The sequence below is a fragment of the Betta splendens genome, chromosome 9 (genome assembly GCF_900634795.4).
Source record: "Betta splendens chromosome 9, fBetSpl5.4, whole genome shotgun sequence".
NCBI classification, from domain to species: Eukaryota; Metazoa; Chordata; class Actinopteri; order Anabantiformes; family Osphronemidae; genus Betta; species Betta splendens.
The window spans coordinates 29475031-29501796 of NC_040889.2; the positions used below are offsets into that span (position 1 = coordinate 29475031).

A 26766-nucleotide genomic window follows, 5' to 3' on the forward strand; every position below is an offset into this window, starting at 1 on the left:
ATAAATGTGTATATAATCATTTTATTATCCACAAGATTTAAAAAAAAAAAGTTCCATTTCTTTTTCTTTCACAAAATTTAAATATTCATTTAACGATTAGTGATGCGTCATCTCCAAGCGACTTTTCGTGCCTTTCGTTGGCGCCTGCGCAGTACTATAGGGCTTTGTTATTTCACATCAGTATGGCGCTTAGCAAGACGTTTGGACAAAAACCGGTTAAATTTCAGTTGGAGGACGATGGCGACTTTTATATGATCGGGTCGGAGGTAAGTCTTTCGCCCTAACGACAAACATTAGTATTAACCTCTTACATATTTGGTAACGGACGTTTTTAAATGTGACTGTGTACGCTAGCGATGAGCAGCTAGCTCTTAGGCTAACGATGCTAACAGAGTGTAAAGGCAGCCGACCGAGCCTCATTCATTTATTTATTTTGTTGGTAAGAGTAAAATTGTGAAAGCTGAACACATTGATCCGTTCTATGATGAGACAAAGTGAGTATTGATGGGAATAGATGCTTTTACAGAGGGTGACCCCTTTTGTGGTCGTATAAGCTAGCTTGCAATTAGGCTACCTAGCTTCTGCGCTAACGTTGTTTATCCTGCGCTTTCCTCAACAAACTACATACTTTTAGTCAGTTTATACATTTTAACCTGGGAAGAATTGCTTCGTAAGTGTTTTGTGTTCTCCGGGTTCTTTTGACTAACTGCGGCTCTGTGCAAACGTACACTGCACACTATAAAATCATAACAATACTTGTGTACTTATGCTCTTACATGTAGTGTTTATTCACATTTCCGCTGTTTATTACCCAAAACCGGTGAATGTTTGATCTATTTGTCATTGTCAAAACTCCCCCGTTATATAACACAAGAATCCATAGGTATTGAGCTCAATTCAGAGGAAAATAATTCAATAAAGGCCAACCTTCTTTTCATCTTGGTGTTTCAAAGATGTGTTTTTGTTTCTGTATTCAGGTGGGAAACTACCTACGCATGTTCAGAGGTTCCCTGTATAAAAGGTACCCGTCATTATGGAGAAAACTGGCTTCTGTAGAAGAACGGAAGAAGATAGTGGAGTCGTCACATGGTCAGTGAAGTGTGTTCACAAATGCATCGTTATGGAGTTACTTCATAAGAGGATATATAAAGGACTTAAGTAATTTACTTTAGTTTGCCTGTGTTTAAAGCATTGTTTTGCAAGTGACTGTAGATATTTGTGTTGTTCTTGTTATTTAGATCACGGTTACACTCAACTTGCCACCAGTGTGACTTTGCTGAAGGCTTCTGAGGTCGAGGAGATTCTTGAAGGAAATGATGAGAAGTACAAAGCTGTATCTATCAGCACTGAGCCACCAGCCTACCTCAGGTACAGTCCATCTACTTCAGTCGTTTGTAGAACCATTGTTCAGACAGGACATCAGTAAAAGAATTTAAACCTGTAATGTTGACCCTGCTGCTTTCAAAATTTTTTTATTTAGAAAACATTTTTCTGTGACAAATGGTTATATATTCCTTTTAATTATTTGTCTTTAATACTGTGCCTATACATCTGAATTTATATGGTAAGTTTCTGAGTATTTTGCTTCGTCATCAGGGAACAAAAAGCAAAGAGGAACAGTCAGTGGGTTCCCACACTGCCCAACAGTTCTCACCACCTGGATGCAGTGCCCTGTTCCACCACCATCAATCGCAGCCGACTGGGCCGTGACAAGAAGAGGACCTTTCCACTGTGGTGAGCAAAAAGATCCTGTACTGGTTTCTGGAAATGTGAAAAGCATTAATTTATACAATTTGTAAAGCTGAAACACAAATTAAAGCACAGCAGACAGCATACTGCATGTACTCTAAAGCTTAAAAGTTAACATATTGTATAATGGACTTATTCTGACTGATTCCACAATGTATGTTTGTTTGTGTTTTGCAGCTTTGATGACCACGATCCAGCAGTGATCCACGAAAATGCCACCCAGTCAGAGGTGCTGGTTCCAATCCGTCTGGACATGGAGATTGAAGGACAGAAGCTCAGAGATGCTTTCACCTGGAACATGAATGGTAACAACATACAAAAAGTATAGTTCGGTATAAAGCAGACTTTGTGGCCTTAAACAGATCAGGTGATTTGTTCAGTACATTTGTTCTGTGCTTCCCTTGATCAGAAAAGTTGATGACGCCAGAGATGTTTGCTGAGATTCTCTGTGACGACCTGGACCTCAACCCACTGGCTTTCGTCCCTGCTATTGCCTCTGCGATCCGACAGCAGATCGAGTCCTATCCAACGGACAGCATCCTGGAGGACCAGACGGACCAGAGGGTCATCATCAAGGTGATGCTCTACAACTCTCTTCATTCAGCACAGTGAAAATAGTGTCTAAATAAAGTTTGTTCAGTTTTTTCCAATTGATGAAATTGTTTTGTTCTCCAGTTGAACATCCATGTTGGAAATATCTCTCTGGTGGACCAGTTTGAGTGGGACATGTCTGAGAGGGAGAACTCTCCAGAGAAGTTTGCACTTAAGCTTTGCTCCGAGCTTGGCCTGGGTGGGGAGTTTGTCACCACCATCGCCTACAGCATCCGCGGTCAGCTGAGCTGGCACCAGAGGACATACGCCTTCAGGTACTGCTCCATGACATTCAGTGGGGAAAAACAGCTGGTGGCACAAGCACTCCAGCCAGAAGTCATAACCGAACAAGAACAAACAACTAATGTGGCAACTGTGACCTTTGACTTTTCTTCTGTAGACCATGTCAATATGTTGATTCAACATGGGAGCAATATTGTAATCTATCTCTCTCTCCCTTTTTATGCTTTACATCCAGACAGAGGTTGGACAAGATTAATTATAGCTTTGTGTGGTGTTTGCTGCTGCTGCTCTGATGCGTCTTTGGGTGAAATGTTGCAGACAGTTTGTCTGTCTGAGTTTGATGGTCCCATGATGTCAAGTGCTAGGTTTTTTTGATTTTCTAGCAGCTGTCTACCAGTTGGAAGTCTTGTGTGGAAGAAGTAACCCTTCCTTTTAAATTCATTTTCAGTGGAAGTATTTATTTCATTTACCAGTCCTCCTGACTCGTCTTCTGATACTCGGCTTCTTAATTAATGAGTTAATTATAACATTAAAACAGATTACTTAATGAAGCTTTGAGTAAAGTTTTCATGTTCTTGTATCTGCTCAAACCTATAACCCTCTTTGTATCTTGCAGTGAGAACCCACTGCCCACAGTGGAGATAGCGATTAGAAACACGGGTGATGCTGACCAGTGGTGCCCCCTGCTGGAGACCCTGACGGACGCAGAGATGGAGAAGAAGATCAGAGACCAGGACAGAAATACAAGGTGAGTGTGGGCTTGACCTCCAGAAGAATTCAGGAGCCTTTACTTAGATTATCAGGTTGAAATGTTCTTGACCTTAAACAAACTAATTACTAATACTGGTTCACATTTCAGTTTCTTTAGTTTGATTTGAAGAACAGAAAGTGCGTGTTAAGTTCTTGAGCTCTGGTTTCTGCATTTGTTTGTTAACTGGAGTTTGTGCCAAAAGCAGCAGATTGGTTTAAAATGCTCTGTTTACGCCACAGGCGAATGAGGCGACTGGCAAACACAGCACCTGCCTGGTAGATGCCTCCATGCACCACCTGCAAGAACGGTGCTCGTCTCACTAAGGTATGGCGCAGTCGCGGTTCACAACATCGGCAGCAAAGACGTCCCCTGTCACGCGCCGGACGTCCGATCGGGTCTTCTGTTTGCCGTACACGTGCTCATTTTGAATTTTATTTGAATTGTTCTGTCAAGCCCTGGTAGAAAATGTCCCCGCTTCGTGTTTCCCCTCTGACCCCCTGCCTGGAGGAGCTGCTCTCAATTTGACCACTGACTCTGTTACCACATCCCAGTGGAGGGAAAAATACACAACCAGTCTCAGATAATATATTGTTATCTTGTTTTTGTTGTCTTTTTGTACATTTTATTGATTCTTACAAAATAAAAAAAGTGAAACCTTGGTTTGCTGATCAGCTTTTGTTGTGCATTATTACATTAAGTTAATGATAACGTTTCTGCTGGTGATGGCCTGTCTCACCCTGGATCCAGTCTGTGTTTTGTTGTGTGGTCCTGCTGAGAGTTGTTTGCAGTGTTGTTGTACTAAGCAGTTTCCATTTGGTGCCTGGTGTTTAACCCACAATGGGTGAAAGTGCAGAGTGAGCAGACAAGCTGATGGGATGTTTGTGAACCCGTCCTGGGTCAGTCCTCACTCCTGCTCCTCCCCGCACTGTTGACAAATCACAAACAGAAGAAGTTCTGAAGTTCGTTGGTGAACACTGTTTAACACGAGCCTCACCCCACATTTTGAAATTGTTTTAACCAAAGGCAGCATGTTGAATTGAATAGTCCCAACGCCAATGTTCCTTATGATTTGTGTTCAGGCAGCGGATGGAAAATGAGAAGGGGCCTAAACAATCAGTTCAATCCTGGTCTAGTAGCACAAGCTGATGTTTCCTGGTTCAGCTTGATGTCCACACATTCACACACAACGAAGTTACATTGCAGTCATTTTTAAATTTCAGTAAGGTACAATGTTATTGTGATGCAATTGTCTCTTGGTTCCACCAGTGAACGTGTTCACGCTCAGTGTTTGCCTGAGTTTGAACATTTAGGTTTGTAATAACTTGTGTCCCTTTTTGTTTCCCACTTCCTGTCTCCCCTGCGTGTGTCTGTGCTACCAAACGTTTTAATTATTTATGTGAATCTGCATCAATGCAAATGTGAGAGACTTACACAAACATGAGTGACGCTCAGAAGTCGTGTTAGCTGATACTCTCACTCTTAGTTGTGTGGCCCCTCGTCCTGTTGCAGCTCCCCGTCCTGCTGCTCCTCCAGCGGAAGCCTTCTCTCATCTGTGTTGTCCAGTTGGTCAAACACGACGTGCCTGCAGAGAGAACGGGACCTAAGCTTCCTGATGTAACCTGTGAGCTGCTGCTGTGATCTGGTTCTCACAGGAGGTCAGGTGTCCTCAGCAGCTTTCTTCCTCCAGCCCGGTTCGGAAACACATCTTCTAAGAAGTAGTACATGTGACCAACACTGATGCCTGAGGAAGGAAGCAACTCGTTATGTGGGATGGATTGGTTAAAACACACAGTTACCGGTAGTTTTGGTTTCAGACCTAGCAGGTCGACCACGATGGAGTTTCCGAGCAGCAGCGAAAATCCCATGAGCAGCCAGGGGAGAAACGGGGCCTGGAAGCTCAGGAGACCCAAGAAGTAGATGCGTGTGAGCGGGTGACGTCTGCTCCACACGTACACCAGCATGATGATGAAGGCCTGGCCGAGGAAGAAGACGTTGGCCACCACGCCGAACAGCTGCAGCGTCAGGTTAAGAGCAACTGCTGCATCCACTCACATCCGTATAACCACCACACCTGCTCTAGATGAATACAGCAAGTCCTTCAAAAGAGAACAGGCCGGACGTGACCGATGTGTCACTTCTCCCTCTTGCTGTTGTTTTCGTTCCTTTTTAGAACCCTGTCTTGAGCAGAGAACAGTGTGTTTGTGTTGGGGAACATCATTTAGTAGCGTTGGGTTTCCTCACGGCTGCTGAGCGACTGCGCCCTCAGTCCCTGAAGCTTTACACCATATTATAAACCACTGATGGCGAAAGACTGAAATTCTTTCAGTCTAGTGTTGAGTAACATCATTTCTAGACACAGTGATGGGTCACAGCTCATCATTGGACCACATGTTTAGAACTCACTGACTCTGCAAACAGTGACATGTGTGAAGCACGTTTAGCTGATGCTACACCCTCTAATATAAAGGTCAGGTAGCCTTTAAATATCTACATCATAACCTGGTCACGGAACATGACACAGCTTTAGGAAGAAGGCGTAAAGCTGCACACAACGCCCAGAGGGACGTTTGTGATGAACAGAGGAGCATCATTCACCTGGAATGTGGCTGCTAAAGGCTGAGCATGGCTAAACAGACACGTACAGTGTTCTAACACTGACCAGAGAGGAAGGAACAGCGGGTCTTAGCCCCTGAGCAGGGCTCACGGCTCAGCGATGCATGTGAAAGCGGCGCGTGGTCCGATCCGGCCGATGTGTGGATTTGTTGTAACCTGCTGCCGGTTAAACTGCTTCCTGTCCTACTCACACGACCAGAAGCTAATGACTGACTCAGCACTCGGGTTAAAACATGTCCTTCAACATCTGAAGGATACAGTGATGACGACTCCTCCGAACAGCAACATGAACACGAAGTCTGCAGTTCTGCCCCTGAAGGATCCCTCCTCCAGCATCCGACAATAACGATAGCTTAGCACGTTAAGGACTCAGTAACTGAAGTGGAGGGAGTTTTTTACGAAAGAGCAGGTTACTCTTGAAAAAGATACAGAAAGATGATGTTGAACAAGAAACTGAATCCTAGAGAACCAAAGAAGAGGAAGCTGGTTATCAGACGCCATATCTGAGAGAGAGACGTGAACAGAGACGTCAACCACCACCTCCGACCTCTGACCTCTGCCTTTCCTGAGTTTAGTGACACTGGAGCAGTTACCTGGCACCTTGTGATGATGAGGTCTGGGTTGAAGTGGAGCTGGGACGGAGTGACGACCTCCAGGTGCTAAAGTTACAGCATGGCATTAATGAACAGGACACAGTCCAGGACAAGCAGCGTTCTGAAGGCGTTTGGTCGCATTTGGAATAACTACAATGATTTTTTAAATGAACTTAAAAGCAACTTGATTCATCCAGAACTGAACTTTCTTCACATTTAGGCTCAGGAAACATCAGCTGCTGCAGTTCTTAAGGTAAAAATAAGACCAACGTCTTTACCTTAAACAAACATGACATCTCCTCCAGGTGGAACAGGGTTTTCATTCAACCACATCATTTACTGTTCAGATGCAGAACTAAATTAAAAAGTAATAGATCCGGTGATTAAGTGTTTGTGTGGCTAGCATCAGCTGTTTTTAAGCCATCCATCTCCAGGTCGCTGGAGTCTTTATTTAATTGATCTTTCCAGATCACCTAGAATGGATTCTAGTTCAGTTCAATCACCAGGTTCTACAGCACCAGTTGGCCTGAGGTCAGAGTCAGTGAGGTTGTAGTCTGCTCTAAGCAAACCTCTGTCTGCTCTCACCCTGGTCAGTGCTGCTGTTCTTACCACGGCGGCGGTGGTGAGGACGCAGGCCGTCGTATACGCTCGAGTCACCACAGGGATCTGAAAGTACTCCTGCCTCAGGCTGGAAGCCATCGCTGCTGCTGCTGCTGCCTCCCTGTCAACACGACTGACCCTCCGGATGAACAGCACAGGCCCCGCCCACCGCACTCCACCAGCCAATCAGACGGCCCAGTCAATTAACACCGTCAGGCCCACGCTATGAAGCCCTCAAGATGTTACTGGCCACATAAGTATTCATTATAATTCCTATTTTATATCCATGTGTGTTTTTAAATATTTTTTTATGCACAAAACTTGAAATTGTGAATAAAATGTAAAGAGAAGGTAAACTAGTCTAAATCTCCACATGCAGCAGCTTGTTAAAAAAAGGTTATGGATTTATTGGAAAGAAAACAATATGCAGTTCAAACAGTTCACTGTATGAATACAAGCTACGAACGAGTAATGAAACATGAATGACACAAACTTTTACCCCATTTGTGTATAAATACATTTTGAAGCAGTTCAGGGATTAATACTTGAAATAACTTGTAGAAATGATTCAAGAAACAACAGGAAAGAAACTGCAAGAAGCTTGATGATGAAAAGTGACTCCTCAGCGTCCTGCACTGAAGAACCAACAATGAACACGACTACAGAGAAATGACAGATCACCTGGAACAGAGGTTCTCACCTACGGGTCCCAACCCACCGAGAGGTCACGACACGGACCAACCAGAAGAAGAAAGGAGGAAACCTCTGCAAGGTTCCAGCGTCCAGAAGTGTCACAGCTCAGGCTGCATGAAGTAATACTGATGGATCAGTGAGCTGGACGGGAATAGGGATGGATTCTATGTAGCTGAGTATGTATCGAGAGGAAGATGAGAGGACGAGGTCTGCTCTCTGCTGCACGGTTTCATTCATGGATTTATCTCATCTATTTACTGAGATAACGTCTACAGCTCCACGAAATGAAGGAGCTGCTCGTGTAAAACATCAGGATTAAAACCTTTAAATGTTACAATAACAACAGGATGAAATGCTAATTATTCAACAGCAGTTTAGTGTTAAGCTGTTTTGATACGTGGTGTTAGTTTAGATTTAGTACAACTTTCAAATGTAGTTCATCAACTAATTTTACAGGTGATTTAATCAATTAGTCACTAAAAAAAGACAATAATACAGATAAAAAATACAACATGAACTCGATTCTATTGGCTAATATCATTATCTTTAAACTACACGCTGCTCAGATACAAACATCTGCAGATTTGTTCTGATTTATCAAAAACCATGAGTAGAAAATGTTCCAGGTACCTGAAGGTTACACTTGTACGTTACTAAGTTATTTTCCACCCTTGCCACAAGCTTCATCTAGGTTTTCCATTTAACAGGTTCGTCTTTCTGACTGACTGACCCTGAATGTGTGAACCTGAACGCAGCACCAGGGCGTTGTGTGTCTCCGACCTCTAGATGGCAGCAGGACGTGGGTGGAAGCTTCACCCCACAGCGTTAGGAGAGTGACACTAAGACCTGAGCTCTTCTGAATCATGTCTGGTTCCTTAAAGTCACTGAAAGAATGCTTGTTTACAAAAAACAGAGAACATCTCATTCTTGAAAACTTGGATGTTTTGCCTTTGACTCACAGTAAGGAGCATAAATGTATTTTCACAGCAAATCCATCCACTGCTTATGTGCATTTTCAGTATGATCATAAAAACCAGACGTGACGACATGAGCCGGAGTTCTGCTTCAAGTCAACACCACGCGTGACCCGGTCAAGTCTCCTGCCTCTGCTGAGGTTTGATGCCACTCTTCAAACACCTGAGGATGGAACGTGGAGCCGACCGTCTGTGAGTGAGGCTCAAACGAAGGAGGTGAGGACGGTGTCGTTCACATATGTCACACGTGACTAATGCAAAGCCCAGACCTGGGCTTCACGCTGGCAAAGTGCAAAATAAATATGAGTGTAGCTGCACAGGAGAACACCACAAGGTTTTCCTGAGAAAGATGCAACTGATCTGAGTAATGAAGTAAAGCATTAACAGGCTAAAGGTGGTTCTCATCTCCTGAATCTGAGTTATGAACAGTTTGGTTCCAAAAGCTCCTCTTCATTAAAAACCTCTCCGGCCTGAAGACTCACACGTTTCTACAGCCAAAAAAATCCACGCCGACGTAGCGCGGGTATCCCTCCAGAGAGTTCATCTCCACCGGGTCGAACTTCCAGTACTGCCGTCCCCGGACCAGGTGAGCGTAGCCTGAGGCAGACGTGTGTCAGGTGGCGTCACACAGCACAGATCACATCAGATGTTGGGCCGGGCCGGGCCGGGCCGGGCCGGGTCTTACCGTAGACGTCCCTGAAGGCCGCGTCCACGTCGTCGGGGGCGCCGCTCCAGTCGCGCATGCTGCGCGGGTACGAGGACTCCACGCGGTTCTCGCTGGGGCTGAACCTCCAGTAGCTGCCGGACTTGAAGAAGTAGGTGGTGTAGTTGGGGTTGTGGCCCCAGCGCAGCGCCGCCTGGATCCTGGACACAGACAGACCCAGAGCCCCGAGGGGCTCAGGGCCCCTGATCCGCCGCTCGGCGTCGAACAGCCAGTAGTTGTCACCTGCACAGAGGGAGGTCACACGCCCTCATGCGTCAGAGCACCAGCTCTCAGCCTGTTTTGAGGCTGAAGCGACACTCATGCAAAGAGAACTACACTGCAAACGTTTGCCTGCTGCTGAGGACAAGCCCGGCCTCGTCTGTGCCGAGCATCGTTCCACCTCCTAAAAGGAGACCGTACTTTCTGCAGATCTGCACAATTATCTCTGCTCACATCAGACCACAAACCTCAAACCACAAACCAGCGGCTGAAGCGTCTCCGCTGCTCACCTTGAAAGAACCAAATATTCCCTGAATTGTCTTCAAAGGCGGCGTCGATGTTGTCGGGAATCCCCTTCCAGTGTCGGGACGCCAGCGCCGGGTACCCGCTCTCCAGGCGCCCGTCCCGGATCCGCCACACGTAGCCCGACCTGAAGAAGAACAGCTCCCCCCGGATCATGGACACGGCATCGAAGTCTGTGTAGCAGGCGTCGGGCTGAGGGAGACAGAGCACGCTTCATTCCCACAGGCAGCACACGTCACCTGACGCTGATGAGCTGCTGCACATAATGAAGCAGCTTCAGAGCTGAAGGAGGCCCAGTGCAGACTTTAATGGGACTAAGAATGATTCACCGTCATGTGTGATGTGGTGCCGGCCTGAATGCAGACACCCCATGAAACCAGCCTTCTGTCTGAGGCTTTGTTTTCCATGTGACCGACTCTAACGTATGACAGGGAGCTGGAGCTGGACCAGCGTCTGCAGTGTGTGACTGTAAAATGCTTCCTGCTCATCTGTGCACAGCTGTTTGTTCCTCATCAACCAGGTCACTAATATGGACCGGGAAGATGAATGACCTGAGGAGTCCTGCTTCACGTACCTCACGCAGCACATAACACTCACGTGAGGGACGATCTCGTTGGTCTCTGGGTTGGATGGAGGCGGAGCCGGAGGCCGGGTGGGCGGCGGCGGTGGCGGTGGCGGCGGCGTGGGCGGGACCTGTGGATTGGCTCCGTACAGGTATTGGATGCCCTGCTTGTCATCACTGCTCAGCCTCAGCGGGTAGGAGAAGGCGTAGTAGGCCGACATGACGGCCCCAGGAACCCGCGAGTGCTGCAGGCCCAGAACGTGCCCGAACTCATGGGCTGCAACCTGGAGAAGGTCTGTGCCTGCGGGCAGAGCCCAGCACAGCTGACTCACTGCAGCTTCAAAGCGGAGGAGATGGTTCTGACTCGACGCCACTCCACCTGGAGGCTGCAGAGGCGGAGCCGCACCTGCGTCAGGCAGCGCCGCTGCAGCGCCGCCCTCCGCTCACACTCACACTCACCCATGTGGTTTCCCAGCGTCCACGCCTCGTCGTAGTCAAAGTGCACGTCGCCCTGTCGGTGCGTCTTCGGGAAGAAGGCGTGAGCCAGAATCCCACCCGGGCCGTCGAAGGGCAGGTTGTCCCCGTGCCAGTACCTGCAGGCAAACAGCGGTGAGCGGCAGCAGCGACGGGGAAACGCTCCAACGGCGTGAGTCAAACGGGGAAAAACAGCTTTAAGGAGCCATGACACACGTCCCTAATAAAACGGCAGCTCGTTCTGTGTTCTGAACCGGTGCGGTCCAGCCCGAAGTGACGCTCAGGAACATGAGCTGGACCAACAGGAACCAACCAATAGAACCACGTCGGTCCTGCAGTCCGTTCGCTCATCGTGTGCTACAGTTAATAACCTGAGCTGAGACATCTGTAAAATCCTCAGAGCCAAAGGAGAAGCTTGTTTCATCTCTGCCTCAGAGGAGCCATGAATCATGATGCGTGATTGACACAGTGACTCACTGGGTTCGGCCCCTCCCACCTGGTGAAGTCGATGCGGATGTCGGCCTTCCCCCCGTGGACCTCGGTGAAGGTGAGCGGGGTCACGTCGCTCCAGATCTTCAGCGCCTCTCCAAAGACCCTGCGGACCTGGTCCCGGCCCATCTGCCAGGGGAAGCGGATGATCCTGAAACACAGCGACGCCGATCACGCTCCGCCTCGTGTTCCACCTGTCAGACTCTGAGCCGGAGCTCAGGTCGATGCTAGCTGAGCTAAGCAGCAAACCTGTGCTTCACAGTGAGTGCACAGACTGGAGTCAGTGGTTGCACCCGAGCGCTGTCAAAGCACGTTCGCGCGTCTCCGTCTGGCTGCACGTCGCCACTTGCAGGCGCAAACGTCCCGCTGAGGTGAAGCCAACACCACAAGCTGCGATTTAAGCTGCGTTTGTTCATCCAGATCAAGCATTTTAATTAGCGAGAGGTGCAGGAAGGTGAAACGTGTCCTGACGCCTCTGCACAAAAAACAAACGCTTTATGATGCCTCCGCCCTCATTCAGATTCATTCAGTCATTTTATTACTACTGTGTCATAAACAAGCATCTCTGCTTATTTATAGGTTTCACAACGTACTACGACCATCTAAACTGCAGGAAATGCTGCAGATCTCAGATCAGTGGAACAGCAGCAGCTATTAGTACAATTAGCTGTTTGCTCAAAGGGACTTTCCTCAGTGCAAAGTTCACAGGTGTGTTGAACAAACAGCTTTCTAAACATGACGTTGTCACTGAGCTTGAACGGGTCACCGCACCAGGATCGGTTCTACCAGAACATAACAAACAAATGAACCATTAGAAAGGTCACACTGCAGGATCCAGCCATAAAAGAGTGGGTTGGCTTCTCCCACCTGGGACCAGAACCTCAGCCCATCTAAAACCCCTCAGAAATAGTTGTGTGACACCATGACTGTTTAAGTCTGACAGACACAGAACCCGATTGTTCATCTAAGAACCCAGAGCAGAGGAGGTGAGAGCCTCCACTCTTATTATTACCAACTCATATAACCGGGCCCAGGAGTAGCTGCGGGCCGGTCCGAGCCCGGTACCTGTAGGTCAGGTCCGTCCTGTCCATGCGTCCTCCATACAGGACGAAGCGGCGCTGGCGCTGGCGCTTGGTCTGGGCCGGGTAGTCCGGGACGCCACAGCGAGGCCGGGTCCATGTGTGGGGGGCGCTGGACAAAGCTGCCTCCTTCACCAGCTCCTTGGCTTTCTTCTTCTCAGAGACCTGCAACAACACAACAGCGTTTTAGGAAAACAAAGCAGAGTGAGAAAAAGAGCCGACTGTATGAGTCTGCCTCACGAGGAACCAAATACTGTGACCCAGATTCAGTCCCATTATCAGGCAGGAAATGGCTCTGCTCATTTCCTGTCCCATCATGCGACTAAACCAAAGCCCAGCAGCAGCTTCAGTAGCAGGTCCTGCTGTTTAAACAAACCTGTGGGAAGAGCCCTTATCAGAGCGATGGCTTCCCTTCACCATCCAAAGACCACCACCATCTCTGAGCACCATGCGGATCTCTGGTCTCGAGTCCGCCCAGAATCATTACAACTGTAAATTCATTGCTTAAAACCTGCTGCAACTCTCACCAGAAACAAAGGGACAATGGCGGATGAGACAATAAAGTGTGTAGGAATGAACGTGAAGGCTTCAAGAGCAGAGCCTGAACCTGAACCTGCCCATGAACAGGCTGCTGCAGCCTCTGCAGGACTCCAGCCGTCGCCGTTAGTTGGGGGATAAAAACCCAGCAGGACTCGAGGAATGTGCTCCTGCCTGCAGAAAGCCAGCGACGGTGGAGCAGGCGTCTCTCCGTCAGCTGCACAAACGCTTTGTTACTGTTGTCGAACCAAGCAGACCAATCCCCAGAGGAACGCACCTCGTCTTGTTGGGCTTTGGTTTGTTTTGGTTTGTTTACACTGTGGAGGCTTCTGCTCCGGCCCGGCCGGGCTCAGCAACCAGGTGCCAAGCAGATCTGCCGGGAGGGTCTGCCTCTGTTTGCACTAGCAGTCACCTCATCGTGGCTGAGGCCACGGAGGAGCGGCAGCGGCCTGGCTGGAATCCTGGCCTCCTGGAGTCCTGGAATCCTGGCCTCCTGGAGTCCTGGCCTCCTGGAGTCCTGGAATCCTGGCCTCCTGGCCTCCTGGAGTCCTGGCCTCCTGGAATCCTGGAGTCCTGGAGTCCTCTAATCCTGGAATCCTGGCCTCCTGGCCTCCTGGAGTCCTGGCCTCCTGGAGTCCTGGCCTCCTGGAGTCCTGGCCTCCTGGAGTCCTGGCCTCCTGGAGTCCTGGCCTCCTGGAATCCTGGAGTCCTCTAATCCTGGAATCCTGGCCTCCTGGAATCCTGGAGTCCTTGCCTCCTGGAATCCTGGCCTCCTGGAGTCCTGGAATCCTGGAGTCCTGGAATCTTGGAATTCTGGAATCTTGAAATTCTGGAATCCTGGCCGGCCATGGGCTGGTGCAGCTCTCGTGTCAGCAGTCAGTGCTCCATCGCTCAGAGGAAGGAAGCGTTTGTCACAGATTGGTTTTATCACCGTTTCAAACAGTTTCGCTCGCTTATTAAAAATCTGCAGAAAAAGATTTGTTTTCCTCCACAGATGAGTCCAGGTCTGTGAAGCAGCCGCAGAGACAGATGTTTTGTGGCTCTGCTCATGTGAGCACATGTAACTTCAGGCCAAACAATGGAAATCCTGTCAGGAGACGGCGTGACGACGGTGGAGGGAAAAAGCCTCAGGACAATTAGTCTGTCACGTTCTGCTGAGAGTGCAGAAGTCAGCAAAGAGACGAGAAATTCCCCAGCACCCGACGGCCTCGCGGATCATTCTTCATGCTGCTGGCGGGGGGGTCCGTTACAAGTACGAACACATCAGCGCCGAGGATCCGATCGTGGCCTTTAGGGAGAACGAGCCGAGCAGCAGAGGCAGAAACCGGCGTCCAGCCGGCATCAGCATCAAAGCCAGAACACGGGACGGTACCGGCCCGGACCCGGTGGACCCTGAAGGCCCCATGACTCACAGGCTCACACGTCTGTGGTTGGTGGTTCCGGTTCTTCTCACCGAGACGCTCGATCGTCAACCACTGCAGAGACACGAGGGCCTGCGAGGTGCAGACCAGGTGTCAAAGGTCAGCGACACCAGTGTCAGGTTTCCTGTCACTGGTGGTGGAAGGTCACGAGACCCGAGACCGCGTTTCAGAACCACTGCATCCTGATTAAAGTAGAAACAGTGTGAGCTGAAGTCGTTCTGTGGACGATTTGTCAAATGAAGAGACCAATTTGTTTCCTGACGGAGCAGAAAGCTTCACACCACACAACATGTGCTTTGAATGAGGCCAGTGGGAAAGAAATAACTGTAGAAGGAAATTACAAACTAAGTCCTGCAGAAGGTCAGTGAACGTCCCCACTAGGAACCGACAGAACCGGGTCGCAGCAGGAACACGAGCTGCGTGAGTCCAGAAGATTTATGACGCCGCTTAGAAATAACTTGTTATTTTCCCTCTAGCCTTTAAACCAGAAGCAGCCGTCAGCTGATAAAAACCATCTGGGCTTCAATTTCTTATCTGTGCTGTAACAAAAAGCTGCTGAGACGTCAGACCGGCTCAGAGGCGACTGCCTACTGGGACTTTACTGGTTCCACTGGGTAGAACAGCTTGGTTGTTTTCGTTTACGTTGGGGAACAGGAACCAGTGTGTCGTTGATCCCAGAGTCCGGTCCGGGCGGGTCCGCAGGGTGCTGCTCCCTCCTCCCCCGAGGCAGACGTGGGTCACAGCTGCCGGACGGGAACCCACCGACCAGCCGCTCAGAACCGGGCTGAGCTTGAACCTGAGCCTGAGCCTGGTTCTGCTGCTCAGGCACTGGGCCTGTCCAGGCCTGCGATCGCTCCTCAGCCAACGGCGGGAGCAAACCCACACAACCGCAGATTAGGTTTCCCTGTAACAGACATAACAAGGCCGTGGTCGCAGGTGTGACACAGCTCTGATAACCACAGAGAAACAGTTCTCATGTTATGAACCTGCAGAGACACAACAGGACGTCTGCTCACAGATCAATAAACCAGTTCACTGACAACTGATCCCAGATCAGACCAGGCCCTTCCTGCCTGATTCTGTCTGTCTGTGCGCTGACCTCTCGTCGGGTCTCCACCTCCTGAGATGTGAACATGGATGCAGGTTGTTGTGATGGAGCTGGTACCAGAGGCACGAGGTCCCGACGCCGGTCTTCACCTGCTTCAGTTCAGCTCCTGGACGTCTGCGTCTCTTCCCGGTCTGTGGCTCCTGTTGCTTCAGGGCTCCAGACCCGATGGCTCCGTCCTATGTCTGACTGCCCTCATTTTCTGCACTGGTCTGATGCTGCAGACACCGCAGATGCCGCAGGCGCCGCGGACGCTGTGGAACAGCAGTGGAACAGCTGCAGACGCCGCAGACGTTGCAGACGTCGCAGATGCCGCAGACGCCGCAGACGCCGCAGACGCCGCAGATGCTGCAGATGCTGCAGATGCTGCAGATGCTGCAGACACCGCAGATGCCGCAGGCGCCGCGGACGCTGTGGAACAGCAGTGGAACAGCTGCAGACGCCGCAGACGTTGCAGACGTCGCAGATGCCGCAGACGCCGCAGACGCCGCAGACGCCGCAGATGCTGCAGATACTGCAGACACCGCAGATGCCGCAGGCGCCGCGGACGCTGTGGAACAGCAGTGGAACAGCTGCAGACGCCGCAGACGTTGCAGACGTCGCAGATGCCGCAGACGCCGCAGACGCCGCAGATGCTGCAGATGCTGCAGATGCCGCAGGCGCCGCGGACGCTGTGGAACAGCAGCGGAACAGCTGCAGACGCCGCAGACGCTGCAGACGCCGCAGACGTTGCAGACGTCGCAGATGCCGCAGACGCCGCAGACGCCGCAGACGCCGCAGATGCTGCAGACACCGCAGATGCTGCAGGCGCCGCGGACGCTGTGGAACAGCAGCGGAACAGCTGCAGACGCCGCAGACGCTGCAGACGCCGCAGACGCCGCAGACGCCGCAGACGCTGGCCTGGGCACTGACTGTGGCCCCGCTGAGTAGTGCTGTTTATGGGAGCTGCCTGCTTGTTGTGCTGATGGGCCCATTCCTCTGCCCGCCTGTAAACAGGACACGCTCGGCAGCGTAAATACGGCCTGGCTCGGTTTAACCCGAGGCGCTGCCCCGTCCGGCGGAGGGTCCCGCTGACGCCGTGGTGACGGCTCCGTGTGCACGAGCTGCTCTTTTATGGTGTTGTTGACAAAATGCCTCTCAGACCTGTTATTACAGCTTCCTGCCGCAGACACGGGACTCTGCGTGTTTGCCCTTTCTCTCCCCACAGATCAGCTACGAGCTACGCGGCTCAGCCGTCGTCCCGCACGTGGAGCAGCGGAGCCACCGCCGCTGCTGAACACGCACAAAATCAATAGTGATGATAGTCATTTGTTCAAAGTAACAGCAGCTCGCGGCCTCATTGCGCTGACGCATCAGCTGCTGCGCCCGCGCAAAGTGGCTGTTTTCTTAATTACAACATTAGTGACATCGGTTCCGATGATTCCGAGGACGCTGTGCGCGCGAGGAGGATGGAGGCATCCGCGCTCATTCTCCACGCTGCTTGTTTTGGATCGTTCTGCGCACTAAACCAAACAGCTGTGCGCGAGCGTGTGCGCGCGGTGTGTGTTCAGGGGGTGTGGAGCCGCGAGGCGACACCGCACATTACTTCAAAATACACGAGTTTTGTAGAGCAAAGCGAGTCGCTCTGCGCCAAAACCGCAAAGTTCCCACCTGAAGCACAAGAACGTTTCTCCCCCTTCATTCAGCTTTGCAACAAGTGAAGGTGTAAACTGGACTCACCGCCGCCGCTTTGTACCTGCCGGAGTCCCGCAGTGGAAGACAAAGTGCGCATTGCAGCGCAAAGACGCAGCAGCACACGACCAGCGTCCGCATCCTCGGCTCCGCGTTGGCGCACGGCGCAGACGTGTGCGGTGCCGGAGCGGGTTCCCTTTAAATACACTCGGATTTCTTTGTGTGCTTCGCTTTTTTTCCTGCACAAACTTTTTTTCTTTACAACCCAGAGCTGATAATACCACCCGCCACCATGTGACTCTTAACCCTTTCTCTGCCGATGGCCCGGAGCCGCAGGCGCCCGTGGCTTTGTTTAAAAGAGCTGAGAAGCATGAACAGCATTTACCCCCAACATCTCCAGACCTGCAGAGGGACACCGTGACGTCACGTGTTGTTATTTACGTGGGGGATGTTTGTGCCTGTGCTGTAACTCCTGCTCCTCTTGCTTTGTGCGGGACTCTGGTGATTTGTGTCGCAGCTGTGAGATGAAATGCCGGAACCGCAGCCGCAGCAGGTTTCTGCTCTGACTCACTTCGAGATCATTTGTGTAATTACAAACACCGCGAGCACAGAGGAATTCAGCGGCGCCCGTCTGATGGCGTTCAGGCTTCGCTGGCACACGAGAACAAGGCCTCTAATAAAATGTGATTGGCTGCAAACGCGAAGGTCTGAAATGAAAGAGAGCAGCAGGAAAAGGCTGCGAAGGAAAGTGACACCGCTCATTTCTGGGCCCAGGCTGCAATTAATCTTAGTGCTCTCAGATGTGGAGGCCGATTAGAACCAGAGCTTCCACGGCACCGCTCGGGTCCAGCCTCTGGGTCCAGCCTCTGGGTCCAGACTCTGGGTCCAGACTCTGGGTCCATCCTCTGGGTCCAGACTCTGGGTCCAGACTCTGGATCCAGCCTCTGGGTTCAGCTTCTGGTTCCAGCCTCTGGGTCCATCCTCTGGGTCCAGCCTTTGGTTCCAGACCCTGGGTCCAGCCTCTGGTTTCAGCCTCTGGTTCCAGCCTCTGGGTCCAGCCTATGGTTCCAGCCTCTGGTTCCAGCCTCTGGTTCCAGCCTCTGGGTCTAGCTTTCGGGTCCAGCCTCTGGTTCCAGCCTCTGGGTCCAGCCTCTGGTTCTATGCTCTGAGTCCAGCCTCTGGCTCCAGCCTCTGGTTCCAGCCTCTGGGTCCAGCCTTTGGTTCCAGCCTCTGGGTCCAGCCTCTGGTTCCAGCCTCTGGGTCCAGCCTCTGGTTACAGCCTCTGGATCCAGCCTTTGGTTCCAGCCTCTGGTTCCAGCCTCTGGATCCAGCCTTTGGTTCCAGCCTCTGGTTCCAGCCTCTGGGTCCAGCCTTTGGTTCCAGACCCTGGGTCCAGCCTCTGGGTCCAGCCTTTGGTTCCAGACCCTGGGTCCAGCCTCTGGTTTCAGCCTCTGGTTCGATCTTCTGGGTCCAGCCTCTGGTTCGATCTTCTGGGTCCAGCCTCTGGTTCCAGCCTTTGGTTCCAGCCTCTGGTTCCAGCCTCTGGTTCCAGCCTTTGGGTCCATCCTCTGGGTTCAGACTCTGGGTCCATCCTCTGGGTCCAGACTCTGGATCCAGCCTCTGGGTTCAGCTTCTGGTTCCAGCCTCTGGGTCCAACCTCTGGGTCCAGCCTCTGGTTCGATCTTCTGGGTCCAGCCTTTGGTTCCAGCCTCTGGGTCCATCCTTTGGTTCCAGCCTCTGGGTCCAGCCTCTGGGTCCAGCCTCTGGTTCCAGCCTCTGGGTCCAGCCTTTGGTTCCAGCCTCTGGTTCCAGCCTCTGGGTCCAGCTTTTGGTTCCAGCCCCTGGGTCCAGCCTCTGGTTCCAGCCTCTGGTTCTATGCTCTGGGTCCAGCCTTTGGTTCCAGCCTCTGGGTCCAGCCTCTGGTTCCAGCCTTTGGGTCCAGCCTCTGGTTACAGCCTCTGGATCCAGCCTTTGGTTCCAGCCTCTGGGTCCAGCCTCTGGTTCCAGCCTTTGGGTCCAGCCTCTGGTTACAGCCTCTGGATCCAGCCTCTGGTTCCAGCCCCTGGGTCCAGCCTTTGGTTCCAGACCCTGGGTCCAGCCTCTGGGTCGAGCCTCTGGTTCTATCCTTTGGTTCCAGCCTCTCGGTCCAGCCTCTGGGTCCAGCCTCTGGTTCCAGCCTCTGGGTCCAGCCTCTGGTTACAGCCTCTGGATCCAGCCTTTGGTTCCAGCCTCTGGTTCCAGCCTCTGGGTCCAACCTTTGGTTCCAGACCCTGGGTCCATCCTCTGGGTCCAGCCTTTGGTTCGATCTTCTGGGTCCAGCCTCTGGTTCTATGCTCTGAGTCCAGCCTCTGGTTCCAGCCTCTAGTTCCAGCCTCTGGGTCCAGCCTTTGGTTCCAGACCCTGGGTCCAGCCTCTGGTTTCAGCCTCTGGTTCCAGCCTCTGGGTCCAGCCTATGGTTCCAGCCTCTGGTTCCAGCCTCTGGTTCCAGCCTCTGGGTCTAGCTTTTGGGTCCAGCCTCTGGTTCCAGCCTCTGGTTCCAGCCTCTGGGTCCAGCCTTTGGTTCCAGCCTCTGGGTCCAGCCTCTGGTTCCAGCCTCTGGGTCCAGCCTCTGGTTACAGCCTCTGGATCCAGCCTTTGGTTCCAGCCTCTGGTTCCAGCCTCTGGGTCCAGCCTTTGGTTCCAGACCCTGGGTCCAGCCTCTGGTTTCAGCCTCTGGTTCCAGCCTCTGGGTCCAGCCTATGGTTCCAGCCTCTGGTTCCATCCTCTGGTTCCAGCCTCTGGGTCCAGCCTCTGGTTCCATCCTCTGGTTTCAGCCTCTGGGTCCAGCCTCTGGTTCCAGCCTCTGGGTCCAGCCTCTGGTTCTATGCTCTGAGTCCAGCCTCTGGTTCGATCTTCTGGGTCCAGCCTTTGGGTTCAGCCTCTGGGCCCAGCCTCTGGTTCGATCTTCTGGGTCCAGCCTCTGGTTTGATCTTCTGGGTCCAGCCTCTGGTTCTATCCTTTGGTTCCAGCCTCTGGTTCCAGCCTTTGGTTCCAGCCTCTGGGTCCAGCCTCTGGTTCCAGCCTCTGGGTCCAGCCTTTGGTTCCAGCCTCTGGGTCCAGCCTCTGGTTCAAGCCTCTGATTCCAGCCTTTGGTTCCAGCCTCCGGTTCCAGCCTTTGGTTCCAGCCTCTGGTTCCAGCCTTTGGTTCCAGCCTCTGGTTCCAGCCTTTGGTTCCAGACCTCTGGATCCAGCCTTTGGTTCCAGCCTCTGGTTCCAGCCTCTGGTTCCAGCCTTTGGGTCCATCCTCTGGGTTCAGACTCTGGGTCCATCCTCTGGGTCCAGACTCTGGATCCAGCCTCTGGGTTCAGCTTCTGGTTCCAGCCTCTGGTTCCAGCCTTTGGTTCCAGCCTCTGGGTCCAGCCTCTGGTTCCAGCCTCTGCTTCGATCTTTTGGGTCCAGCCTCTGGTTCGATCTTCTGGGTTCAGCCTCTGGTTCCAGCCTTTGGTTCCAGCCTCTGGTTCCAGCCTCTGGTTCCAGCCTCTGGTTCCAGCCTTTGGGTCCATCCCCTGGGTTCAGACTCTGGGTCCATCCTCTGGGTCCAGACTCTGGATCCAGCCTCTGGTTCGATCTTCTGGGTCCAGCCTCTGGTTCTATCCTTTGGTTCCAGCCTCTGAGTCCAGCCTCTGGTTCCAGCCTCTGCTTCGATCTTCTGGGTCCAGCCTCTGGTTCGATCTTCTGGGTTCAGCCTCTGGTTCCAGCCTTTGGTTCCAGCCTCTGGTTCCAGCCTCTGGTTTCAGCCTCTGGTTCCAGCCTTTGGGTCCATCCCCTGGGTTCAGACTCTGGGTCCATCCTCTGGGTCCAGACTCTGGATCCAGCCTCTGGGTTCAGCTTCTGGTTCCAGCCTCTGGGTCCATCCTCTGGGTCCAGCCTCTGTTTCGATCTTCTGGGTCCAGCCTTTGGTTCCAGCCTCTGGGTCCAGCCTTTGGTTCCAGCCTCTGGGTCCAGCCTCTGGGTCCAGCCTCTGGTTCCAGCCTCTGGGTCCAGCCTGTGGTTCCAGCCTCTGGTTCCAGCCTCTGGGTCCAGCTTTTGGTTCCAGCCCCTGGGTCCAGCCTCTGGTTCCAGCCTCTGCTTCGATCTTCTGGGTCCAGCCTCTGGTTCGATCTTCTGGGTTCAGCCTCTGGTTCCAGCCTTTGGTTCCAGCCTCTGGTTCCAGCCTCTGGTTCCAGCCTCTGGTTCCAGCCTCTGGTTCCAGCCTTTGGTTCCAGCCTCTGGGTCCAGCCTCTGGTTCCAGCCTCTGGGTCCAGCCTTTGGTTCCAGCCTCTGGGTCCAGCCTCTGGTTCAAGCCTCTGATTCCAGCCTTTGGTTCCAGCCTCCGGTTCCAGCCTTTGGTTCCAGCCTCTGGTTCCAGCCTTTGGTTCCAGCCTCTGGTTCCAGCCTTTGGTTCCAGACCTCTGGATCCAGCCTTTGGTTCCAGCCTCTGGTTCCAGCCTCTGGTTCCAGCCTTTGGGTCCATCCTCTGGGTTCAGACTCTGGGTCCATCCTCTGGGTCCAGACTCTGGATCCAGCCCCTGGTTCGATCTTCTGGGTCCAGCCTCTGGTTCTATCCTTTGGTTCCAGCCTCTGAGTCCAGCCTCTGGTTCCAGCCTCTGCTTCGATCTTCTGGGTCCAGCCTCTGGTTCGATCTTCTGGGTTCAGCCTCTGGTTCCAGCCTTTGGTTCCAGCCTCTGGTTCCAGCCTCTGGTTTCAGCCTCTGGTTCCAGCCTTTGGGTCCATCCCCTGGGTTCAGACTCTGGGTCCATCCTCTGGGTCCAGACTCTGGATCCAGCCTCTGGGTTCAGCTTCTGGTTCCAGCCTCTGGGTCCATCCTCTGGGTCCAGCCTCTGTTTCGATCTTCTGGGTCCAGCCTTTGGTTCCAGCCTCTGGGTCCAGCCTTTGGTTCCAGCCTCTGGGTCCAGCCTCTGGGTCCAGCCTCTGGTTCCAGCCTCTGGGTCCAGCCTTTGGTTCCAGCCTCTGGTTCCAGCCTCTGGGTCCAGCTTTTGGTTCCAGCCCCTGGGTCCAGCCTCTGGTTCCAGCCTCTGGTTCTATGCTCTGAGTCCAGCCTCTGGTTCCAGCCTCTGGTTCCAGCCTCTGGGTCCAGCCTCTCGTTCCAGCCTCTGGGTCCAGCCTCTGGTTACAGCCTCTGGATCCAGCCTTTGGTTCCAGCCTAAGGTTCCAGCCTCTGGGTCCAGCCTTTGGTTCCAGAACCTGGATCCAGCCTCTGGGTCGAGCCTCTGGTTCTATCCTTTGGTTCCAGCCTCTCGGTCCAGCCTCCGGGACCATCCTCCAGCCTCTGGGTCCAGCCTTTGGTTCCAGCCTCTGGTTCCAGCCTCTGGGTCCAGCTTTTGGTTCCAGCCCCTGGGTCCAGCCTCTGGGTCCAGCCTCTGGTTCCAACCTCTGGGTCCAGCCTCTGGTTCCAGCCTCTGGGTCCAGCCTTTGGTTCCAGCCTCTGGTTCCAGCCTCTGGGTCCAGCTTTTGGTTCCAGCCCCTGGGTCCAGCCTCTGGTTCCAGCCTCTGGTTCTATGCTCTGAGTCCAGCCTCTGGTTCCAGCCTCTGGGTCCAGCCTTTGGTTCCAGCCTCTGGGTCCAGCCTCTGGGTCCAGCCTCTGGTTCCAGCCTCTGGGTCCAGCCTCTGGTTACAGCCTCTGGTTCCAGCCTCTGGCTCCAGCCTTTGGTTCCAGACCATGGGTCCAGCCTCTGGGTCTAGCCTCTGGTTCTATCCTTTGGTTCCAGCCTTTGGGTCCAGCTTCTGGTTCCAGCCTCTGGGTCCAGCCTCTGGTTCGATCTTCTGGGTCCAGCCTCTGGTTCGATCTTCTGGGTCCAGCCTCTGGTTCCAGCCTTTGGTTCCAGCCTCTGGTTCCAGCCTCTGGTTCCAGCCTTTGAGTCCATCCTCTGGGTTCAGACTCTGGGTCCATCCTCTGGGTCCAGACTCTGGATCCAGCCTCTGGGTTCAGTTTCTGGTTCCAGCCTCTGGGTCCATCCTCTGGGTCCAGCCTCTGGTTCGATCTTCTGGGTCCAGCCTTTGGTTCCAGCCTCTGGGTCCAGCCTCTGGTTCGATCTTCTGGGTCCAGCCTCTGGTTCGATCTTCTGGGTCCAGCCTCTGGTTCCAGGCTTTGGTTCCAGCCTCTGGTTCAAACCTCTGGTTCCATCCTCTGGGTCCAGCCTTTGGTTCCAGCCTCTTGGTCCAGACTCTGGATCCAGCCTCTGGGTTCAGCTTCTGGTTTCAGCCTCTGGGTCCATCCTCTGGTTCCAGCCTTTGGGTCCATCCTCTGGGTTCAGACTCTGGGTCCATCCTCTGGGTCCAGACTCTGGATCCAGCCTCTGGGTTCAGCTTCTGGTTCCAGCCTCTGGGTCCAGCCTCTGGTTCCAGCCTTTGGTTCCAGCCTCTGGGTCCAGCCTCTGGTTCCAGCCTCTGCTTCGATCTTCTGGGTCCAGCCTCTGGTTCGATCTTCTGGGTTCAGCCTCTGGTTCCAGCCTTTGGTTCCAGCCTCTGGTTCCAGCCTCTGGTTCCAGCCTCTGGTTCAAACCTCTGGTTCCATCCTCTGGGTCCAGCCTTTGGTTCCAGCCTCTGGGTCCAGACTCTGGATCCAGCCTCTGGGTTCAGCTTCTGGTTTCAGCCTCTGGGTCCATCCTCTGGTTCCAGCCTTTGGGTCCATCCTCTGGGTTCAGACTCTGGGTCCATCCTCTGGGTCCAGACTCTGGATCCAGCCTCTGGGTTCAGCTTCTGGTTCCAGCCTCTGGGTCCAGCCTCTGGTTCCAGCCTTTGGTTCCAGCCTCTGGGTCCAGCCTCTGGTTCCAGCCTCTGCTTCGATCTTCTGGGTCCAGCCTCTGGTTCGATCTTCTGGGTTCAGCCTCTGGTTCCAGCCTTTGGTTCCAGCCTCTGGTTCCAGCCTCTGGTTCCAGCCTCTGGTTCCAGCCTCTGGTTCCAGCCTCTGGGTCCAGCCTCTGGTTCCAGCCTCTTGGTCCAGCCTTTGGTTCCAGCCTCTGGGTCCAGCCTCTGGTTCAAGCCTCTGATTCCAGCCTTTGGTTCCAGCCTCCCGTTCCAGCCTTTGGTTCCAGCCTCTGGTTCCAGCCTTTGGTTCCAGCCTCTGGTTCCAGTCTTTGGTTCCAGACCTCTGGATCCAGCCTTTGGTTCCAGCCTCTGGTTCCAGCCTCTGGTTCCAGCCTTTGGGTCCATCCTCTGGGTTCAGACTCTGGGTCCATCCTCTGGGTCCAGACTCTGGATCCAGCCTCTGGGTTCAGCTTCTGGTTCCAGCCTCTGGGTTCATCCTCTGGGTCCAGCCTCTGGTTCCAGCCTTTGGTTCCAGCCTCTGGGTCCAGCCTCTGGTTCCAGCCTCTGCTTCGATCTTCTGGGTCCAGCCTCTGGTTCGATCTTCTGGATTAAGCCTCTGGTTCCAGCCTCTGGTTCCAGCCTTTGGGTCCATCCTCTGGGTTCAGACTCTGGGTCCATCCTCTGGGTCCAGACTCTGGATCCAGCCTCTGGGTTCAGCTTCTGGTTCCAGCCTCTGGGTTCATCCTCTGGGTCCAGCCTCTGGTTCCAGCCTTTGGTTCCAGCCTCTGGGTCCAGCCTCTGGTTCCAGCCTCTGCTTCGATCTTCTGGGTCCAGCCTCTGGTTCGATCTTCTGGATTCAGCCTCTGGTTCCAGCCTCTGGTTCCAGCCTCTGGTTCCAGCCTCTGGTTCCAGCCTTTGGGTCCATCCCCTGGGTTCAGACTCTGGGTCCATCCTCTGGGTCCAGACTCTGGATCCAGCCTCTGGTTCGATCTTCTGGGTCCAGCCTCTGGTTCTATCCTTTGGTTCCAGCCTCTGAGTCCAGCCTCTGGTTCCAGCCTCTGCTTCGATCTTCTGGGTCCAGCCTCTGGTTCGATCTTCTGGGTTCAGCCTCTGGTTCCAGCCTTTGGTTCCAGCCTCTGGTTCCAGCCTCTGGTTTCAGCCTCTGGTTCCAGCCTTTGGGTCCATCCCCTGGGTTCAGACTCTGGGTCCATCCTCTGGGTCCAGACTCTGGATCCAGCCTCTGGGTTCAGCTTCTGGTTCCAGCCTCTGGGTTCATCCTCTGGGTCCAGCCTCTGTTTCGATCTTCTGGGTCCAGACTTTGGTTCCAGCCTCTGGGTCCAGCCTTTGGTTCCAGCCTCTGGGTCCAGCCTCTGGGTCCAGCCTCTGGTTCCAGCCTCTGGGTCCAGCCTTTGGTTCCAGCCTCTGGTTCCAGCCTCTGGGTCCAGCTTTTGGTTCCAGCCCCTGGGTCCAGCCTCTGGTTCCAGCCTCTGGTTCTATGCTCTGAGTCCAGCCTCTGGTTCCAGCCTCTGGTTCCAGCCTCTGGGTCCAGCCTCTCGTTCCAGCCTCTGGGTCCAGCCTCTGGTTACAGCCTCTGGATCCAGCCTTTGGTTCCAGCCTAAGGTTCCAGCCTCTGGGTCCAGCTTTTGGTTCCAGCCCCTGGGTCCAGCCTCTGGTTCTATGCTCTGAGTCCAGCCTCTGGTTCCAGCCTCTGGTTCCAGCCTCTGGGTCCAGCCTCTCGTTCCAGCCTCTGGGTCCAGCCTCTGGGTCCAGCCTCTGGTTACAGCCTCTGGATCCAGCCTTTGGTTCCAGCCTAAGGTTCCAGCCTCTGGGTCCAGCCTTTGGTTCCAGACCCTGGATCCAGCCTCTGGGTCCAGCCTCTGGTTCTATCCTTTGGTTCCAGCCTCTCGGTCCAGCCTCCGGGACCATCCTCCAGCCTCTGGGTCCAGCCTTTGGTTCCAGCCTCTGGTTCCAGCCTCTGGGTCCAGCTTTTGGTTCCAGCCCCTGGGTCCAGCCTCTGGGTCCAGCCTCTGGTTCCAACCTCTGGGTCCAGCCTCTGGTTCCAGCCTCTGGGTCCAGCCTTTGGTTCCAGCCTCTGGTTCCAGCCTCTGGGTCCAGCTTTTGGTTCCAGCCCCTGGGTCCAGCCTCTGGTTCCAGCCTCTGGTTCTATGCTCTGAGTCCAGCCTCTGGTTCCAGCCTCTGGGTCCAGCCTTTGGTTCCAGCCTCTGGGTCCAGCCTCTGGCTCCAGCCTCTGGGTCCAGCCTCTGGTTACAGCCTCTGGTTCCAGTCCTCGGTTCCAGCCTCTGGTTCCAGCCTCTGGCTCCAGCCTTTGGTTCCAGACCATGGGTCCAGCCTCTGGGTCTAGCCTCTGGTTCTATCCTTTGGTTCCAGCCTTTGGGTCCAGCTTCTGGTTCCAGCCTCTGGGTCCAGCCTCTGGGTCCAGCCTCTGGTTCGATCTTCTGTGTCCAGCCTCTGGTTCGATCTTCTGGGTCCAGCCTCTGGTTCCAGCCTTTGGTTCCAGCCTCTGGTTCCAGCCTCTGGTTCCAGCCTTTGGGTCCATCTTCTGGGTTCAGACTCTGGGTCCATCCTCTGGGTCCAGACTCTGGATCCAGC

The 26766-nt window shown here is 53.4% G+C and overlaps 3 protein-coding genes across 9 annotated transcripts; 1 reads left to right on the forward strand and 2 right to left on the reverse strand.

Moving 5' to 3' along the window:
* The first annotated feature begins 108 nt into the window (after nucleotides 1–108).
* On the forward strand, nucleotides 109–3993 carry smarcb1a (SWI/SNF related, matrix associated, actin dependent regulator of chromatin, subfamily b, member 1a). Of its 2 annotated transcripts, XM_029163798.3 has the most exons (10): nucleotides 109–266; nucleotides 978–1089; nucleotides 1239–1368; nucleotides 1597–1734; nucleotides 1927–2054; nucleotides 2159–2325; nucleotides 2425–2615; nucleotides 3200–3331; nucleotides 3574–3658; nucleotides 3788–3993. In XM_029163798.3, the coding sequence occupies exons 1-9, from the start codon at nucleotides 183–185 to the stop codon at nucleotides 3611–3613; spliced, it is 1122 nt and encodes a 373-aa protein (XP_029019631.1). In that variant the 5' UTR covers nucleotides 109–182; the 3' UTR covers nucleotides 3614–3658; nucleotides 3788–3993. The 2 variants fall into 2 exon arrangements, with proteins under 2 accessions (XP_029019631.1, XP_029019628.1); XM_029163795.3 differs by having other exon boundaries at nucleotides 3574–3993.
* A 126-nt stretch (nucleotides 3994–4119) lies between these two features.
* derl3 (derlin 3) lies at nucleotides 4120–7417 on the reverse strand. Of its 4 annotated transcripts, XM_029163799.3 has the most exons (8): nucleotides 7150–7417; nucleotides 6541–6606; nucleotides 6377–6450; nucleotides 6206–6299; nucleotides 5151–5346; nucleotides 4985–5075; nucleotides 4766–4916; nucleotides 4120–4259 (listed from the first exon to the last, which is right to left on the reverse strand). In XM_029163799.3, the coding sequence occupies exons 1-7, from the start codon at nucleotides 7237–7239 to the stop codon at nucleotides 4814–4816; spliced, it is 714 nt and encodes a 237-aa protein (XP_029019632.1). In that variant the 5' UTR covers nucleotides 7240–7417; the 3' UTR covers nucleotides 4120–4259; nucleotides 4766–4813. The 4 variants fall into 4 exon arrangements, with proteins under 4 accessions (XP_029019632.1, XP_040928386.1, XP_040928385.1 ...); XM_041072452.2 differs by having other exon boundaries at nucleotides 4985–5346; XM_041072451.2 differs by having other exon boundaries at nucleotides 6377–6606.
* Nucleotides 7418–8189: 772 nt separating this feature from the next.
* On the reverse strand, nucleotides 8190–18219 carry mmp11a (matrix metallopeptidase 11a). 3 transcript variants are annotated; one of them, XM_055511853.1, is made up of 8 exons: nucleotides 17756–18219; nucleotides 12623–12801; nucleotides 11565–11708; nucleotides 11054–11187; nucleotides 10630–10895; nucleotides 10020–10224; nucleotides 9493–9753; nucleotides 8190–9404 (listed from the first exon to the last, which is right to left on the reverse strand). In XM_055511853.1, the coding sequence occupies exons 1-8, from the start codon at nucleotides 17762–17764 to the stop codon at nucleotides 9286–9288; spliced, it is 1317 nt and encodes a 438-aa protein (XP_055367828.1). In that variant the 5' UTR covers nucleotides 17765–18219; the 3' UTR covers nucleotides 8190–9285. The 3 variants fall into 3 exon arrangements, with proteins under 3 accessions (XP_055367828.1, XP_029019516.1, XP_055367827.1); XM_029163683.3 differs by lacking the exon at nucleotides 17756–18219 and adding an exon at nucleotides 17419–17727; XM_055511852.1 differs by lacking the exon at nucleotides 17756–18219 and adding an exon at nucleotides 15694–15881.
* Between the last annotated feature and the right edge of the window lie 8547 nt (nucleotides 18220–26766).